Raw genomic sequence first — 16,706 nt, forward strand, 5'->3', positions numbered from 1 at the left:
GGAAACCAAATTAACAGCTCCACACAGAAGAGAGGATTTGATGGTGTGGATGTCATCCCCATGTTTTGCCTTGTAGCTCATTTTCTCAAGCAGACATTTCTTTCCCTTAATATATTTAGGTTAACTGCTAGTGAGAAGAAAAGATTCTGAGTCTGCGGGATTATTATACTTTGATTGTTGGTGCAGGCAGTAAAACACATGAAGTAAGAAGGTATCAGGACACCTACTGGGTATTTTCTTTTACTTTCTTCATGTCTGTCTGTTATTTCACAGAGTCACAGAATCATGTAATGGTAGGACTTGGAAAAGACCCCTGGAGATCCAACTCCCCTGCTGGAACAAGTTCATCTAGATCAGATTGCATAGGAAGATGTCCAGGCACGTTTTGAAAGTCTCCAGAGAAGGAATCTGCACAACCTCTCTAGGCAGCCTGTTTCTGTGCTCTGTCACCATCACACTTTTTCCTCCTGTGTTTGAGTTTGTACCTGTTGCCCCTTGTCCTATCAGTGGGCACTGAAAAGAGCTCACACCCATCCTCTTGACCTCCATCCTTTAGATATTTATATGCATTGATAAGATCTGCTCTCAGTCTTCTATTTCCAGACTAAAGTGCCCCAGATCTCTTATCCCTTCTCATAACAGAGATGCTCCAGTCCCTTAATGATCTCTGTTCCCTCTGTTGGACTTTTTGCAGCAGATCCCTGTCACTCTTGAACTGGAGAGCCCAGAACTGGACACAGTAGTGCAGCTGTGACTTCACCAGTGCATAATGATGAGGGAGGAAAACCTCTCTCCATTTCAATGTATTGGTTCATCTGCATTCCTGCTGCTTCTCCTTGGAAATTTTAAGAGGGTATAATTAAGGATAACTGTACAAAAGATGTATTTTTTCCAAAAGATACAAAGAAAGAATAATAAATGAAGCCTGATTGATTTCTGTGTCTTCAAATGTGAAGATAGAATCATAACTCCCTGCAAACACTGTATCACTGGGATGACAGTGGGAACTGATAAGCCTCCTCAAATTCATTATTTCCTTAGAAAGCATTTCCCATGCTCCTTTTATGTATTTTATTCTTTTATACCAGTAAAATTAGAAACTTTCAGTGCTCAGCTTTTTTCCCAGTGTCTCCTTTCCCATTGTTCTGTGGGTCAGGAGGTAAGGCTTTGGCACAGGACCATCTGACCTTCCTTTCTCTCTTCCTAAGCTCACTGAAACACAAGGCTCACATAAACTTGGGTGGCATGATTCTGATGCTGGGTTGTGCTATTTGAGCTAAACTTGGGGCTCCAAAGATGCTTTAGGCTTCCCTAGACCTTTGAGTGTCTTCCTGTGTCTGTGGTCCTGCCTTGGTCTTCTCTCTCAATGCTTCAACAAGCAGCATTTTCCTGTCTTGTGTGGCACAAGATAATAGCAGCTTAGAAGACCTGAATAGCTTGCTGCTTTACTCAGTCAATAAAAAAAACCCACTTGATGGAAATAACCATTTTCCTACCTGCTTCTTCCTCTTGCCCCCATTCAAGAACAAAATTGAGTATCCAGGAATTGCATTTCTATGCGGGTGTCACACCACAGCCTCATTACCTGACCTATAACAAGCAACAGATTGTAGTGCAGTTTTAGAATAGACACACATAATGGCTATACTGGGGAATTTTTTTTGAAAGCAGAACCTGGGAAGGAAAAAAACCCAATGGTGTTATGTAAGCAAATATGGTGTTTGTCATCTGCCAGTTTCATAGGCATGAGAGTGAAACGCAGTCGTTCAGTTCCAGACTCATATGGCTTTTGAAACACTGCTACACAATTTATACCAGCCAAAAGAGCTCTTTGTAGAAATTCTCTTCCATTCCTGGGTGAATTTGATGATCAGTCCTTTTTTCTTTTTAGGTTTTATTTAGATTTACGTAAGGTGATTTGAAGGGGAAAAGAAGGCCAACTGCACTGTTATTTATAGTGATTAATAGGGCCATTTAGAAGTTGTTTGAAATTTAGATTGCTCTGTTTATCATTTACAGTTGTGTGGGCTAAGGTAATGATTCCATTATTCTAATCTATGAGCAGTATCTAGTGCCTTACATTTTTTGTTCAGTTGATATTTCACTACAGAGTTTGAGATATAAATCAGAAGCAAGATATATGCATGAAGTTTAAATAGAAATGAGACCTTTTAAAGTGACATACGGGTACAGATTAACTTCATTATAAGCAGCAAATGAAATAAATGTAATTCACAAGTAATGTGCCATCTGTTATGGTTGGAACACCTTTCAGTGCATTTCTTCTTGCTGTGGCTTTTTATTGTAGATAAGGAACCCACTGTGACAAGATTTCAGTAATCCTACCAGTTCCTTTTCAGTTCGTTGCTTAAAAACTATTTTACCCATAATCACTTCAACTCTTTACTACAGCTGCAGCATCTTCAGAAAGTTCTTTTAAATCTCATATTGATTATGTGTGCCTTCTTTCCACTTAAACTGTAACAAAATACAAAAACTATTTAGGTGTGAGATTAAAGTGCAGAGATGGAGTTACGCTTAACTTTATCACTGAGATAGTTGTATTGGATTTTAAATTTTACGGCTGCTGAAATCTATAGGAGCAACTTTTCTCCTTTTGATTTTTTGCTGTCTTTGACAAATGTTTATATTACAGTTCTGCTTTTTTTTTTTAATTTATTTTAATGATATCTTTAAAATCAATAACTCTGAAATTCAAAATCTTTAGCAACACCTAATTTTTGGGAAGGCTATCACTCATTTTGAGGGTTTCCTGATACAGTCATGGTGAAGTCATCCTTAGAATAATGTCTAGCTATAGTTTTCCTCACCCCCTAGATCTTAAAAAAAGGGATAGTCATCCACCTGTCTGCAAGCAGCTAGCTTACATGCTTAAATGAGGAGGCTAGACTCCTGTTTTCCCTTTACAGGCAGTGGAAAGAGAAGCATGATTGAGAGTCCTTTGACAAGAGCAGGAGCCGAGCTCAAATTAGGTTCCTAAAGTTAGGTGGTGTGGATGACCCCAATGTGCTTTACTGAAACAGAACAAATGCTGTTATCTTCCTTTACAAGATGGGGAGGATAAAGGTCTGAGATGAAGTGATTTGCCTGAGACCATCAGAAAGCCAGGAATTGAATCTGTTTCCTAAGGCTCATTCTGGGGCTCCAGCCAAAAGGCACCAGTATCTCTGGCCAGTATACTCGAAGTGCTTTCCAGTAACAAATGATCAGGTCCTGCAGGTGGCACGGCAAGCTACAGAAACATGGGAAAGCTTTATCCATGCTATGGAGAGCCATCCTGCAAAACCCATGAACTGTCTGAAAAATACCTCACTGTCATTCCAGCTGTCATCCCCAGATGATTGCTTGTAGGAGCATCAATGAGCAGGAAAGCTCCAGGATCATATTCATAATGCACAGATGTCTGTTCTACCCTTTCTCACCATGTAATCGAGTTGTTTTAAGTTCGCTGCCTGCACAGTTACAAAGGCAGGAGAATAATTTGTCCATTAAATCAAAAGAAACTTTGGAGGAGCAGCCTACCACTGGGAAAGAGATGAGCTGAATGGTGCATTTCCAGAATGCAAGGAGAAAGCTGAGACAGGAGCAAATAGAAAGCAAGTGTACTATGTAGAAATCACAGAATGCCAGGTTGGCTGGGACCCCAAAGATCATCTGATCCAGCCTTTCTAGATAAATGAGAAGGGCCAGCATCCTGTCAAGCTAAGTCTTAAAACTGTCCAATGTAGAGGAATCTGCTACTACCCTTGGGAGATTATTGCAATGTCTAACTGTTCCCACAGTGACAAATTTTCTTCTTCAGTCCAATTGGAATCTCCCCAGGAGTAACTCGTACCCATTACCCCTTGTCCTTTCCATGTGACTCTCTGTAAAAAGAGAGTTTCCACCCTTCTGGTAGCTGCTCCTTATGTACTGGTACAAGGTACATGTACAAGGGTTATCAAATTGTTTGGAAAAGGGAATAGGGATTTTTCCTTCCTTCCATTCTGTTTTTAAATGCCATATATCCGAGTTTTTTCTAAAACCAAGGAAGAAGTGAGTATTTGGGAAGAAGGAGCAGAAGTCATGTGTGGCTACAAGCAGCTGGACAGTTCTTCTGTAAAGCAGACAGGTAGCTGGGGTGATAGGAGAAACTAGGATGGTAACTGGAGACAGAGATCTGGGAAGCTGTGTGGTCAGACAAGGAAAGAAGAAAGTCAAGAGCAGACATGCTACTAGAGATGAACATTTTGGAAAAAGGCTCAGAGGCTGTACAGGCAGGAGCCCCACCAAGAGGTAAAGAGTGCTGAGCAGTAGAGGCAGAAGACAGACACAGGGAACTGAAGGCAGAGTGTGAGTCAGTGCAACAGCTTACAGAAATAATCTTTTTGTTGCTCTAGGATATAAGATGGTCTGACTTTGGCTTTCCTGGGAGAAGTGGAAAGGAGAGCACACTGTGGATTGGTTCTGAAGGAGCAAACACCCCCTGCCATTTGGACTCCTATGGCTGCAACTTAGTGTTACAAGTACAAGGAAGGTAACAAATGTGCATACATAAAACAAATACAGAAGTTATACTGTGCTGTAAGGTTTCCTTAAAACTCCTCTGACTATTAATTCTAGGCCCCAGTTATTTTTGTTTTCTGAGCTGTCAGTGAATGAAGAGCATCAGAACTGTTCTATGGGAAATAGGAGAACCTCAGAGGATTGGAGTTTGAGGCTCAGAGGTAACAATCTTCTTTGTTCTGTCTGAGGAGGATTTATCCTGATCTATGACTTATGTGGCTCAGCAATAAACATTTTAATCTTCCTAGCAGTCAAGAATTCAAGAATGAGGAGGTAAAGAGTTAAAAAGCCTAGAAACAGAACAGAAATAAACTACTTTAGACTTCTGTGATATGCTCTGTACAAGAACTTCTAATAGCCTGCTAGCATTAATTTAAAAAGGGGAACATCAGCTTGGGAGCAACCAGCTGTGAGCAAAGTTGAAAGGGACACTTGAGGCTCTAAACTAATTCTGGAGCATGCAGCTTTGTCACTGTATCTTTTTGCCTGTTTACATGCTGTCTTTTTTCTTCTTCTTCCCTTGGATGTTGGCATCGGGGAGTTTTTGCTATCTATTATTGCTAGAGTAACAAAGCAAATTGCATACAGCTTTTAGGTTTGATGGTATATGGTGGAAGGAACAATTTACCAGCAATGTTTTAATGTGATTAATTTGACATTTTGTGGAACAGTAAAATTAAGGTGGTCTCAAGATTAAAGATTGGAAGACAGGCAATCTGGCTTCTATATTGGCCAGTGCCACAGGCTGACTGGCTTTAAGGCACTCCTTATTGCTGCAACCAGTCCTGTAGAATACAGATCACGTCAGTAAACATTATGCATTGGAGTCCAGATATTTAATTGTATTTAGACCCAGAAATCTCAGTGAAAACCACGAGACTTACGTGTCTGAATATCTTCTAAGTTTAAATACTGTGTATACTAAATAAGTACAATAATTATGGAATTATTTTGTTTAGAAGAGACCTGTAAGATCAACTGTTAACCAGCACTGCTAGGTCACTTCTAAACCATGTTGCTCAGCACCACATCTAGCAGACTTGATACATGCCCTGTCTCTTTGATCTCCAACTCCAGCTGTTGGAATTCAAGCCAGAGTACCAGCATCACATAGCTGTTTTGCCTGCCTTCCCAAGACACTTCCTCCTACTCTGGTAGAACAAAATTGTTGTTGCTCTCAGGGAAAGAAGCCTAAAGCCTCTGCATAACCTGAAAAGTCAAAGTTGTTTTCTTCTTCAGAGCAAAGCTTATAAATAGATTGCAAACTTCCACAAGCTTGTGAATCCTGTGCTTCTTCAGAGCAGAGAGATTCCCTTTTGAGACTCACAAACAAGACAGGCTTTGTAACAGAATATAAGCTTATGCTAAACTTAAATAGATTTGCCTTTACAGGAAATCCAGGGATGACTCCTTAGCCCTTTGTTGCTATCTTGAATTTCCTTCTTGCATCCCTTGGGCTTCTTAATTTTTTGCTTCATGATATTGCTTTGTCATAAGCCTGCAGGATTAACCCACGAGCCTCCTAACCTAGTTATTCTCTGTCCCTTCAGAGGCTCTAGTTCAGAGGGTAAAATAAACTTGCAATAGTGCTTAAGTTTCAAGATAACTACTTTTTATGCTTGCACTCAGCAGTAGTTTTGCTAATTACCAGGAAATGTTGGTGGTCAATGGATCTTCCATCTGTGCTGATCTCTGCAGTTCTGGCTACCCTGCTATCGTTGCCTCTTCTGGGTTTGTGCCATTTGGCTGCTCCTCTCCCATTTTCAGATCTATGACTTAGACCTGACAACTAGCAGCAGTAGGCAAAATGAAAGAAGCGAGTACCAAGGAAAAGGACAAAAAAAAGATCTTGCTGAAGGCTGAAACAAAGAGAAGAGCTGCTCAAATTGTCCAACTGTGCCACAAAGTACTGCCTTTATTTTTCTATTGCTTGTTGGATGGCTCACTGTTGTACTGATTGTGTGGCACATCTTAAATGTAATAAATTCTCCCTTTGTGTATTCCTTTCTAGTTATTTCCATCACCTAAAGTACAGCCATATAAAACTCCTATTTCTAAGTAACATATGTACCTGCTAAGATATTTCATTTATAGTACCCATAAAACTGTCACCACCAGTTCTGGCATATTCTTTTTCCTTTCTTTGATATTGTCTAAGTGAAACAGGAGCACCTGCTCCTAAGGAGAACGTCCGTGTCTGGGCTCTGCTTGGCCCCACACTGCAGTGTGCTCGCCTGCTTCTTTGGTGATTGCAGAGAGAGCAACGTGGAGCATGAGTGCTCTGATGAGCAGAGCTAACCTGGGGATTTAGTCACATCAGTGACACCTTAATCCCAGTGGCCCATACTAGCCACCTTTTTGTCAGGTAGTACTCCTAACAAAAGAACACAGCTGCTGTAGAATGCTTTTGTCTGTGAATGTCTCTGGGTTTTATCTGTACTGTCTGTGGCACAGAGGCATCAAAATGAGTGACTAACAGCCAAATAAGTGCTGTAGGTGACAGACTGAGAGACTTGGGACTGTTTGGTCTGGAGAAGAGAAGGCCTCATTGTGACCTTCCAGTATCTGAAAGAGACATACATGAAAGCCAGTGAGGAACTTCTTAGGATGTCAGGTAGTGATAAGACAAGACTAGGGAGAGTGAAGTAAAACTAGAAGTGGATAGATTCAGATTGGATGTTAGGCAGAAGTTCTTCATCACAAGTGTAATGAGACACTGGAACAGGTCGCCCAGGGAGATGGTGGAAGCCCCATCCCTGCAGGTCATTAAGGCCAGGCTGGACGTGGCTCTGAGCAACATGATCTAGTGTGAGATGTCCTTGTCCATGGCAGGGGAGTTGGAACTAGATGATCCTTGAGGTCCCTTCAAACCCTGGCAGTTCTCTGATTCTATGATAGTTGTAAGATAGGAGACAGGTGATCATGCCCACACCTCTTTACTGTTGCCAGTCTAAACACACATTGCCTTCCTTTTAAACTAACCATGAGTACATCAGCTATTCATTCAGTGTATGCAACACTAACAAAACTATTTCTGCTGGTTTACAGAGTAATTTGTAATGCTCTGAGCATCTGTAAATGCTGCATGTTGCTTTGTAAAAGGGAAGACAGGAGGAACCAGATGGAAGAACTTAAAAAAAAAAAAAAAAAAATTATCTGCCTTTTAAAAATAATGTGTGAGAAGCTGTAAATCTTTTCAGTTAAAAAATTAAAAAGTGGAATATTTTAAAAACACTTTGAGGAGACAGCCTGTAAGCACTGCCTGTGTTCTCACTGCGTAGGAGATTCACACAGTGAGGCAGATTTATGTTTTATTGAAAACCTTGCTACTGCCTTTGGTTCTTTGCTGTAACTGACAGGCACTGAATACATTTTTATCTTCTCTCTATTTTCAGGAAGAGATGGCACCTCTTCCCACCTGGTGACACCAGTTTCCTTTATCCCACCAGGATCCCTTATGAAGAGTCCAGCGTGTTCAGCAAAGTCAACGTTGCCAACCCTGATCTGAAATGCTTTCCTGAGTTTAGGAACGCAACAGCTCATGTGGTGACACTCAGCCCAGGACAGGTACCATTCACATAGGAGCTTTTCTTTCCTTTAAAGATACTAATAACATTTTTAGTTATCTAATTAAGAGCTAGGAATTCTTAACAAGCTGACTGTGGAACTTCCCTCTCCCTGCCCTCTGCACTCAGGCTTGATACGTTTCTCTCAGCATGGGAACTTTCTCTGCTCACAGTTATTTTACGAGCCCTTTTTGTACAAAAGCCACAAACATTTGGAGAGTTAGTTCAATCAGCTGCTGAACTCCATCACAGTTCTTGCAATCTCCTCCAGTTTGTCTGCTTTAAAACTTTCTTGAACAGTACTCCAGCGTGACTACTGTGAAACCAGTGTGTTCCATAAAATGTATTTGATTAACGAGCATGTAGAGCCAGCAGAGGAACTCATGGTTTGATAGTGAATAACCTTCACCAGGGAACAGTGGCCCAGCTCATTGCTTTAAGAGCAGAGTATTATAATGATGATCCTTGCATTTAGAGTGCACACCATTCAGAGGTTTTGTGGTGCCTTACAAGGATGTGAGGATATTATTAGCCCTGTTTTACTGAGAAAGTTCAGCTGTAGGTGCCTGGCTTATAGTCTCAGAGTCAGCAGCTGCGTGAGAGTAGGGCTCAGGACTCTTAATTCCTAGTCTCCTGTCGTAAGTAGTGGCATCCTTCTTTATTCAATCAACGTGGTCTGTCTTTGGAGTCTGAATTACTCTTTTCCATTTGTGCAGCAGTGCATGTCCTTGTAGCACACTCCTGCACATCTCAGACTGTCAGGCCTTTCCAAAGGAATTTTGCAATGTTCATTGCTTTGACTGCTTGCGACAGTGGAGATGTCACTTCTAGAACCATTTCATCATTCAATCCTACCAGCTTTTGTCACTTCTTTGACCTGCTAGGTCATTGACCTGTGCAAGTGTTCCCCTGTCCCTACCTGGCAAACCCAGCTACTTTCAACAATGTAAAGAACAAATTTTTGCTAATCCAGCTAATTTTGGGTAGGCAGAGCAAGGAGTGCTCCTCTGAACTGTTGAGGTGTCAGACTGGAGCAAGATAGTAGCTTCCAGCAAGAGGATGGATAGGTCTTTCTCACCTTATAATAGGCTTTTCTGCTGGTGCATTGTAAATGTGTGATCAGCCTTCGTTGTTTGCACTACACTAGCTCCTAGTTGTACTCCTAAAGCATTCTACGCCTTGTAAGGTTGCAATGTTCAATAATTTAAAGCACAGAGAACGAATTTTTACTATTGATAAAAATGCCTCATCCATTCAGCACTGCATTATCCATAATCTCCAACACTATTTCAATTTATAATCTCCTTTGGAATGATCAAGTGCCATAGTGAACCTTTAATATGATCTTAATTTTAATTAGGCTTAAAGCAATTACAGATTAATCTTGCTAGGAATAAAGATCTTGAGCCAGCTCAGTAACACAAGTTGTCTGCATTGCCATGAGCAAGATACTGTTTAAATTTCTGGGGAGAAAGTAATGTAGAGGCAATGAAGGAATAGTGAGGTATTGCCTTTATCCATTTCAACAGCACCTTTTGGGTGCTGCTTTCTAGCATCCTAGCCAGAGGTTTCTGGGGAGGTAGCTGGGAACTGCTGTGGTTTGATGGAGAGGAACGACCTAGAAGAACTCCATTGTTAACAAAGGAGAGGATCACTAAATAATAACCATCTTGATACATACTTGGCAGTGTTTTTTCTGTGGAAACTACTGCAGAATTTGCAGCCAGCCTAATTGTGTGATAATTTATAGCATCTCCACTGCTTCCCAGTGGGCACACAGAACGTTTTGGATTGTATATTTTAACAACAAAGACTTGAAAAATAAAGACAAAGGTGTTTTTAGGTATTCAGAAGAACGACTGCAGGTAGTGTGAGTGCTGCTTTGAATATCAAAAACTTCGTGTGTCTAATGCCACCTTCTGGTCATTGTTTTCCTACAGCCATTTTTCTACACCTATTTAAGGCTTCAAGCAGAATTCCTTTCCTATAATACTGCGTCAGTGCACAATGCCTACTTCAGCTGCATCCTTTGTGCCCTTTCGCTGTGTGGTTCAGAGGTGTATTTCTGTTAAGAATTTGGTGGGCTGAGGGTTCACCTTTTATAATGCTTCATCCTGTACTTGACCAGTGGCTGGGAAGAGAATTTCCACAGAGATCTTAAGAAATTCTGTCAGTCAGATGTAGGAGTGCCTTATAACCATTTGGACCTAGTCGCCTGTGTGATGACTGCAAGGCTGAGTGACAAGTATGTAGATGGTTGTTGACTGATGGTGAATTGGTGCTCACTGAAGTAGTGAGCTTTCACCCAAAGTGTTAATACTTTGGTTTATTTGCTCATAATTTCTGCAGTCTAGTAGCACCCTTGGTTGTTTTCACAAATACACAAATACTGCATAAAAGATGGCAACTGGGGCAAAATGTCTGTTCTAGTACATTCCACCCCACACTCTGAGACAGGTGCTAAGAGAGTTAGGAGTAAAATCTGCTTTCCTCAATTGAAAACCCTATCCAGCACAGATGTCCTATCTGCCATCAGTGGGAAGAACCTGGCACCTCTGCAAGGTGATTCATTCTCCCTGTCTCATACAACTACCATCCTGTGGGATTTGGCCTTCAGCACAGGCTGTAAGAGAAGCCTATGCTTCACTTTTTTAATTATTAAAAATCAGAGAGATAAATCTCACCTGAAAAGGCTACAAAAAACTGAGATGCTATTCAAATGCAGTATCATTGATCATTATTTGTTCTGGTCCACTTCTCACTATCTTCATGCTTCCTTCCTGCTCAGTAATGTAATTGTTCTTAATCCATCTTCCTCTTAGTCCATATCCATATAACTAGACAATGTAAAAAGATGAGAAAGTAAACCTCACTACAGTTGAAGGTAGACACAGGAGACTGTACACATTTGCTCCCCTAATGGAGACCCTGTACAGTGGGCTCCCATGAGCAATGCTTTCCCCTCTCATGCTGGCTGGACAGGATGGGTGGTGGACAGCAGGACCCATGCAATTACTGGCAGCTCTCAGCTGCCCTGCTGCCTTCTCTTCTGCTTCCTGGCCTCATTCTGCAGGTGCAGCCTGGAGCCAGAGGAGTTGCAGTGAAGCTGCAGACACCAGGAGTGCAAGGGAAGACCTGACTTGAGCTAGTCTTAAAGACACATCAAGTCCAAGAAGGATGCTCCCCTCCAGCCTTGAAAAACACTGTCTCTGTGTGGGGAGCAACACTTTGAGAGATCAAGGTTATTTCTTGCTCTCTCTTGCTGTGGTCTGTTGCTCAGCAGCTCTCCTCCTCCACTTTTGATAGTCTGCTTTCTGAAAGCCTGAGAAACACACCTCAAATACAGTCTCTGTCCACAACTACAGCTATCAATAACGTCCCACATATAGCTACAGGGTTTTCTCTTTCTGTGCAGTGTCTAACACACCATGGATACTGCTCAGCAGCCAGGGCTCTCAGCAGTGGAAGGCAGACCTCTGACTTCTAAAACCTAACACTGAGCAAGCAGAAATCTTCATTCAGTCAGGGAGGGATTTCCCTATGTGCCACCTTTAAAGAAAAGGAGGGGTGAAAACTTTAGTTTGAGCTGAGAGTGGGGAGCAGCAGAAACACAGTCTGAATAACCAAAAAAAAAATATAGCTGCTGCTAAAAAAAAAAGAAAGAAGTGTAACAGTGAGTCAGGAGATGCAGTAATTCAGATTTTCAAAAGGACAATGAAATGTTCCAGCTCAAAGTATACAAAATACTTCTTTCCCAAGGGGTTGCAGGCAAAAACTGCTTTTGCTGAAGAGTTTAAGTGATTTTAGAAAATCAGCCTTCAGAGTTGTCTGCAGCATTATGCATAGTATATGTCTGATAATTCTAGTTTGGTGGAGGGAAGAAAGAACTTCCATGTGGGAGGCTACACAGCCAGTCACCCCAGCCCAGCCTCTAGATACCAGAGCCTTTCTCTCCATCACAGAAGGGCAAAATATCTCTGAGATGAGTTTACACTAGACCTGGCGGTGAAAACACCACTCAGCCAGCAACACACATGGGGAATCCTGCCTCTTCCTAACTCTACCTTTCCACCTCTTCCTTGATCTTGCCTGGGTCCTCATGGACATGGTATAGTAACAGCCCCCTCCCCTTCCTGTGCACAGTGCTTTTACCCAGGGCTGTGCCTGTATTTCTGACTTTAGTAGCCCTTGAAACTGTTTCAGCAGGTGGGAAGACACCAGCATGGGAGAAAGGGGGAAGGCAGATTAAAAAACACCTTCCCAGCACCAGTGCATCAAGGTTCCAGCTGGGATGGCAACACTGTCACCGAGTCTTTATGTGGTCCTGGCACAGAGCTGACTATGCATTTATTTATTTTACATTGCCAGGATTGCAAGCAGCTCTGGGATTTGCTTGAGTCTTCCTATAGCCCCCATCTTTATCCAACCATCACACTGCTGTTCTTTGGTGCTTCCTTTTCTTGCACATTTACCTAAATATCTTTTTCTAATGAGCAGGAAATCCTTGGTATAATATTTTGCTTCAGGGTATGCTCTTCTTTTGAAGCAATTCCACCTTTGCCCTACCTTTGCACTATATCAAGTTAATCATGTCCATGGAGAATTTCAACCTGTTCTGCTCTCTGTGCTGTACAAGTCTTCAGCATTGCTCCACTTGCTCTCTCAATGTTCTTTTTGTATCTTTCCTCCAGTTACAGACCAGAATTTCATTATATCTTTTCTGAGATTTCTGTCCTACTTTGACTTTGTCTGCTATATTTGCCTATCAGTAGCCTAAATATTAAAATTATCTGATTGGTCGCTGTTTAGATCAGTATCTCAGAGGAACCAGATGAAGTTCAACAAAGACAAGTACAGAATCCTGCATCTGGGGAGGAATAATAAACTCCACCAGTACAGGCTGGGAGGTGATCTGCTGGAAAGCAGTCCTGTGGAGAGGGACCTGGGGGTCCTGGTGGATAACAACCATGGCACAGCAATGTGCCCTTGTGGCCAAGAAGGCCAATGGGATCCTGGGGTGTATTAGGAAGTGTGTGTCCAGCAGATCAAGGGAAGTTCTCCTCCCCCTCTGCTCTGCCCTGCTGAGACCTCATCTCGAATCCTGTGTTCAGTTTTAGGCCCCCCATTTTAAGAGGGTCAGGGATCTGCTGGAGAGGGTCCAACAGAGAGCGAGGAGGATGATTAGGGGACTGGAGGGCATGGCTTATGAGGAGAGGCTGAGGCACCTGGGGCTTTTTAGTCTGAAGAAGACTGAGAGGGGATTTAATAAGTGTTTATAAATATCTGAGGGCTGGTCAGGAGGAGGGAGACCTCCGTGGGATAGAACAAGAAGCAATGGGTTTAAGTTGCAGAGGTTCTGCCTCAACACAAGGGGGAACTTCTTTACTGTAAGGGTCACAGAGCACTGGAACAGGCTTCCCAGAGAGGTTGTGGGGTCTCCTTCTCTGGAGACTTTCAAGGCCTGTCTGGATGTGTTCCTCTGTGATCTGTGTTAGATAGTATTGTCCTGCTCTGGCAGGGGGTCAGACTCAATGATCTCCTTGAATCCCTTCCAACCCCTAACATCCTGTGATCTTCCCAGCCCACAAAGCTAGATATACCCTGTAGAAAGCAGGGTAACACAAGATTATCTCTTAGCTTGGGATAGTTCTGTCTTGCTCTGGCACTTTACATTTTCCCTGTAGAATGTTTGCAGCATTTCTCTGTGTACATTATTTCTCCGTGGTTTTCTTTCACATTTCCTACTGAAATACAGTTCAGTGTGCATCCCACATTCATAAACACGTGGAAGTCTGCTCTCTTTTATTGTGGAATTGATAGTTAAGGGCAGGGCTGGTGGGAGGTTGTTTCTTTTGGTTTGTTGAGAGGGTTTGGCAGGTTTTTGGCTTAGTTTGCAAACCTAGAAGAACACTGCTTAGCTCTGCTGCCTTTTTATTTCTTGTTTGATGGTTTTGGTTTGTTTTTTTGTGGAGTGGGGGAGGCATCTTTTGTTAATTCTGCTGCTCCCCTGCCAGCTGTATTTTTTGGGGGGTTTCATTACTTTTTTTTCAATTCTTCATCTTCCTTAAAGTTTTTGTCCTTTTTCTTTTTGATAATTTCCATTTTTTGATACTATGAAGGGTTATTTTAGCAAGCAGAAGCCTGCCTGTGAATAAGAAGGAGAGGAAGTGTCTTTGTGGTACCTGTTACATCTCTGAGTCACAGCTCTGTAACACACCAGCTGCAGAAGTACACAACTCTGCAGTTATTAACCTGCTGGCAAGTAAAATCTGAATAGTTTCTCCAAAGACCACATCTCTCCTCTTGGGTTTGTTGAAAAGATTGTATTTTCCTCCTAGTTACAGCTCCTCTTTCCAAGGCAATTCTGTCTCTGCTTTGCATGTGAGTCCTGTTGAGCCAGTACGTTCCATTCCATCTTGTTTTTCCAGGCATCCCCTCTCACTGAAACGTTTATGCCCTTTCCTTAATCCACCTTCTACTTTTGTTCCCTTGCTGCATAGTCCTTCTGCACCATACTCAATTCCTTTGTGTCTTCATCCCCTTCCCCAGCACGTTGCAAGCTCACTCTTCCAGTGCAACTCTCACAAAATGGACCCCTTTGTTGGAAGGAGCTACTTCCTGCAGAAGCTATGTCCTTTGTGCTACATTATAAAGTTTCCCAGGGTTCATCATTAAATCCTGTCACTTTGAGGGCATCCAGGTTGTTTAACAGAGTTCAGTGTAAGATCCCCTGCAGAGCAGATGAATCTTTGGGTTCTGGTGTGATTCTGCAGCCAGTGAAATGTGGGCAGCCACTTGCTAACAGATAAAGCCATTGCAGGTGATGCAAATGCACTTTTCATTTAAAGTGTAGGTTCCTGTCATAAAAGTCCCATTCTGAAACCTGCTCAGTGTCGAAAATGTGTTCTGGCTTTGGTCTGTGTAGGGTTTCATACACTTTTAGGTGTCAGGAATAAGTAATTGGTGATATTTTTTAAATAATGACCTTGCACAAACTGACTTCTTCTGGTTTTTTATGCTGTACCCGATTGAAGTACAGTTTCCAAATGGTTTTGACCTTTAGAGAGCCAGTGGGTTTTTTTGTTTTGTTTTACTTCAGTTGAAACCTGCAGAGAACATTTTGTTCTCTGGTCCAAAACTGACTTCACTCTGACTGTCTTCTAAGTAAGTGTTTGCAGGATGAGGGCCACAGTCATTGTTTCCTGCACTGACATTTTCTCATTAGCTGTGCTTTGATGTAACAAAGCACAGGACTATTGAGGTAGCATAACATTCTTTTAAGTGATTTGTGTCTACCAAGAAAAAGACTTTTCTGCAATTCAGATACAGATCATTGCTTCACTTCCCTCGTTCTGAAGTGTGTTTTTAATCAGTCTCTGACCATTTTTATTCCATGTCAGAAGACATCTATGCTTTTCTTGATAGCTCTATGTTAATCTAATGCTCAATCTCTAAAAGCTTGTCCTATATCATCAAGACAACATTAATGTCTTTGTACCTTAAAAGCCATGGGTTAGAATCAATTTTGTGTCATAGCCATCATCCTTATATAGTTGTAAAGCTTTGATCTGAACTAGATTGTCATGATTCCTGGGACACCTTTTAACAACCTGACTTCTAACAGTGCTTGATTTAATACTGGTTATTATTTACCACAACTAAAGCTACATATTGTTAATCACCTAGATGGGTATTAGGATACCTGCTTTTTTAGGGAAGCCAGCTGGCAGTCCTTCTAAAGGGACTAGGAAGTCTACTCAGCTGGAGAGTCTACAAAAGAGTTCTTGCTTGGCTGAGACTTTCTCTAAAGCCCTGTTCTACTGCTGTAAGCAGCTACACTCCTTTTGTACAGCCTGCCAAAACCTTCTTACCTAAAGTATCACAGTATCATCGGGGTTGGAAGAGACCTCACAGTAGTTACATAAGGTCACAGTCTTGCTTCACATGAGGAGGAGTTCGGGTGAGAGGTAGTTCTGGAGCATGCCCACTTGCAGGATAGTGTTGATACAAATGGAGAAGGGAGTGGATATTTAAGTCTTGAGAAACGACTCTTTAGAAGAAAGAGGTAAAGATCACCTCCAACCCCCACCTCTATTCCTTGCCGCCTTCTGTCTCTACATTCTGCTAGTACCCTAATGTGATGTCTCCCATTCCAGGTCCTGCTTGTTCCAAGGCACTGGTGGCACTATGTGGAATCCATTGATCCTGTCACTGTCAGCATAAACTCTTGGATCGAACTGGTATATTTTCATTATGTCATGGTGATGCAGTACTTTAAGACTGAATTGACTTTTATCCCTTACCTGCCAGGTTTAGCCCTACTGGGTATGCTCTATCCAGAGGCTGAGGAGGAAAGAGCCCTTATGAATAGTCTTTCCTGAAGAACCTTCCAAAGTTGCAGATCTAAAGTCTCCATTTAGAAGAGATCATTCCAGTTTACCTCAATCAGGCAAACAATTAAACAGAAGTTAAACTTTTCATATCCAGTTTCTTACAGGCTAACTGGATTTGTGCTGAATAGGGAACAACAAACAGCAGCTTCACCTCAAGCACATGCTGACATGGCAAGCTAAG

General features: G+C 42.0%; 1 protein-coding gene across 4 annotated transcripts in view; it reads left to right on the forward strand.

Moving 5' to 3' along the window:
- HSPBAP1 (HSPB1 associated protein 1) overlaps window positions 1-16,706 on the forward strand; it is a 41,791-nt gene that overhangs the window by 21,284 nt on the left and 3,801 nt on the right. For 3 of the 4 annotated variants that reach the window (XM_064157215.1, XM_064157189.1, XM_064157195.1), the window contains 3 exons: window positions 4,401-4,537; window positions 7,962-8,133; window positions 16,289-16,372. In XM_064157215.1, the coding sequence (XP_064013285.1) occupies window positions 4,401-4,537; window positions 7,962-8,133; window positions 16,289-16,372 (393 nt within the window). The remainder of the gene's footprint in view (window positions 1-4,400; window positions 4,538-7,961; window positions 8,134-16,288; window positions 16,373-16,706) is intronic. The other variant, XM_064157205.1, reaches the window with a different exon arrangement.

The sequence above is a fragment of the Pogoniulus pusillus genome, chromosome 2 (assembly GCF_015220805.1).
Source record: "Pogoniulus pusillus isolate bPogPus1 chromosome 2, bPogPus1.pri, whole genome shotgun sequence".
In the NCBI taxonomy this organism is placed as follows: domain Eukaryota; kingdom Metazoa; phylum Chordata; class Aves; order Piciformes; family Lybiidae; genus Pogoniulus; species Pogoniulus pusillus.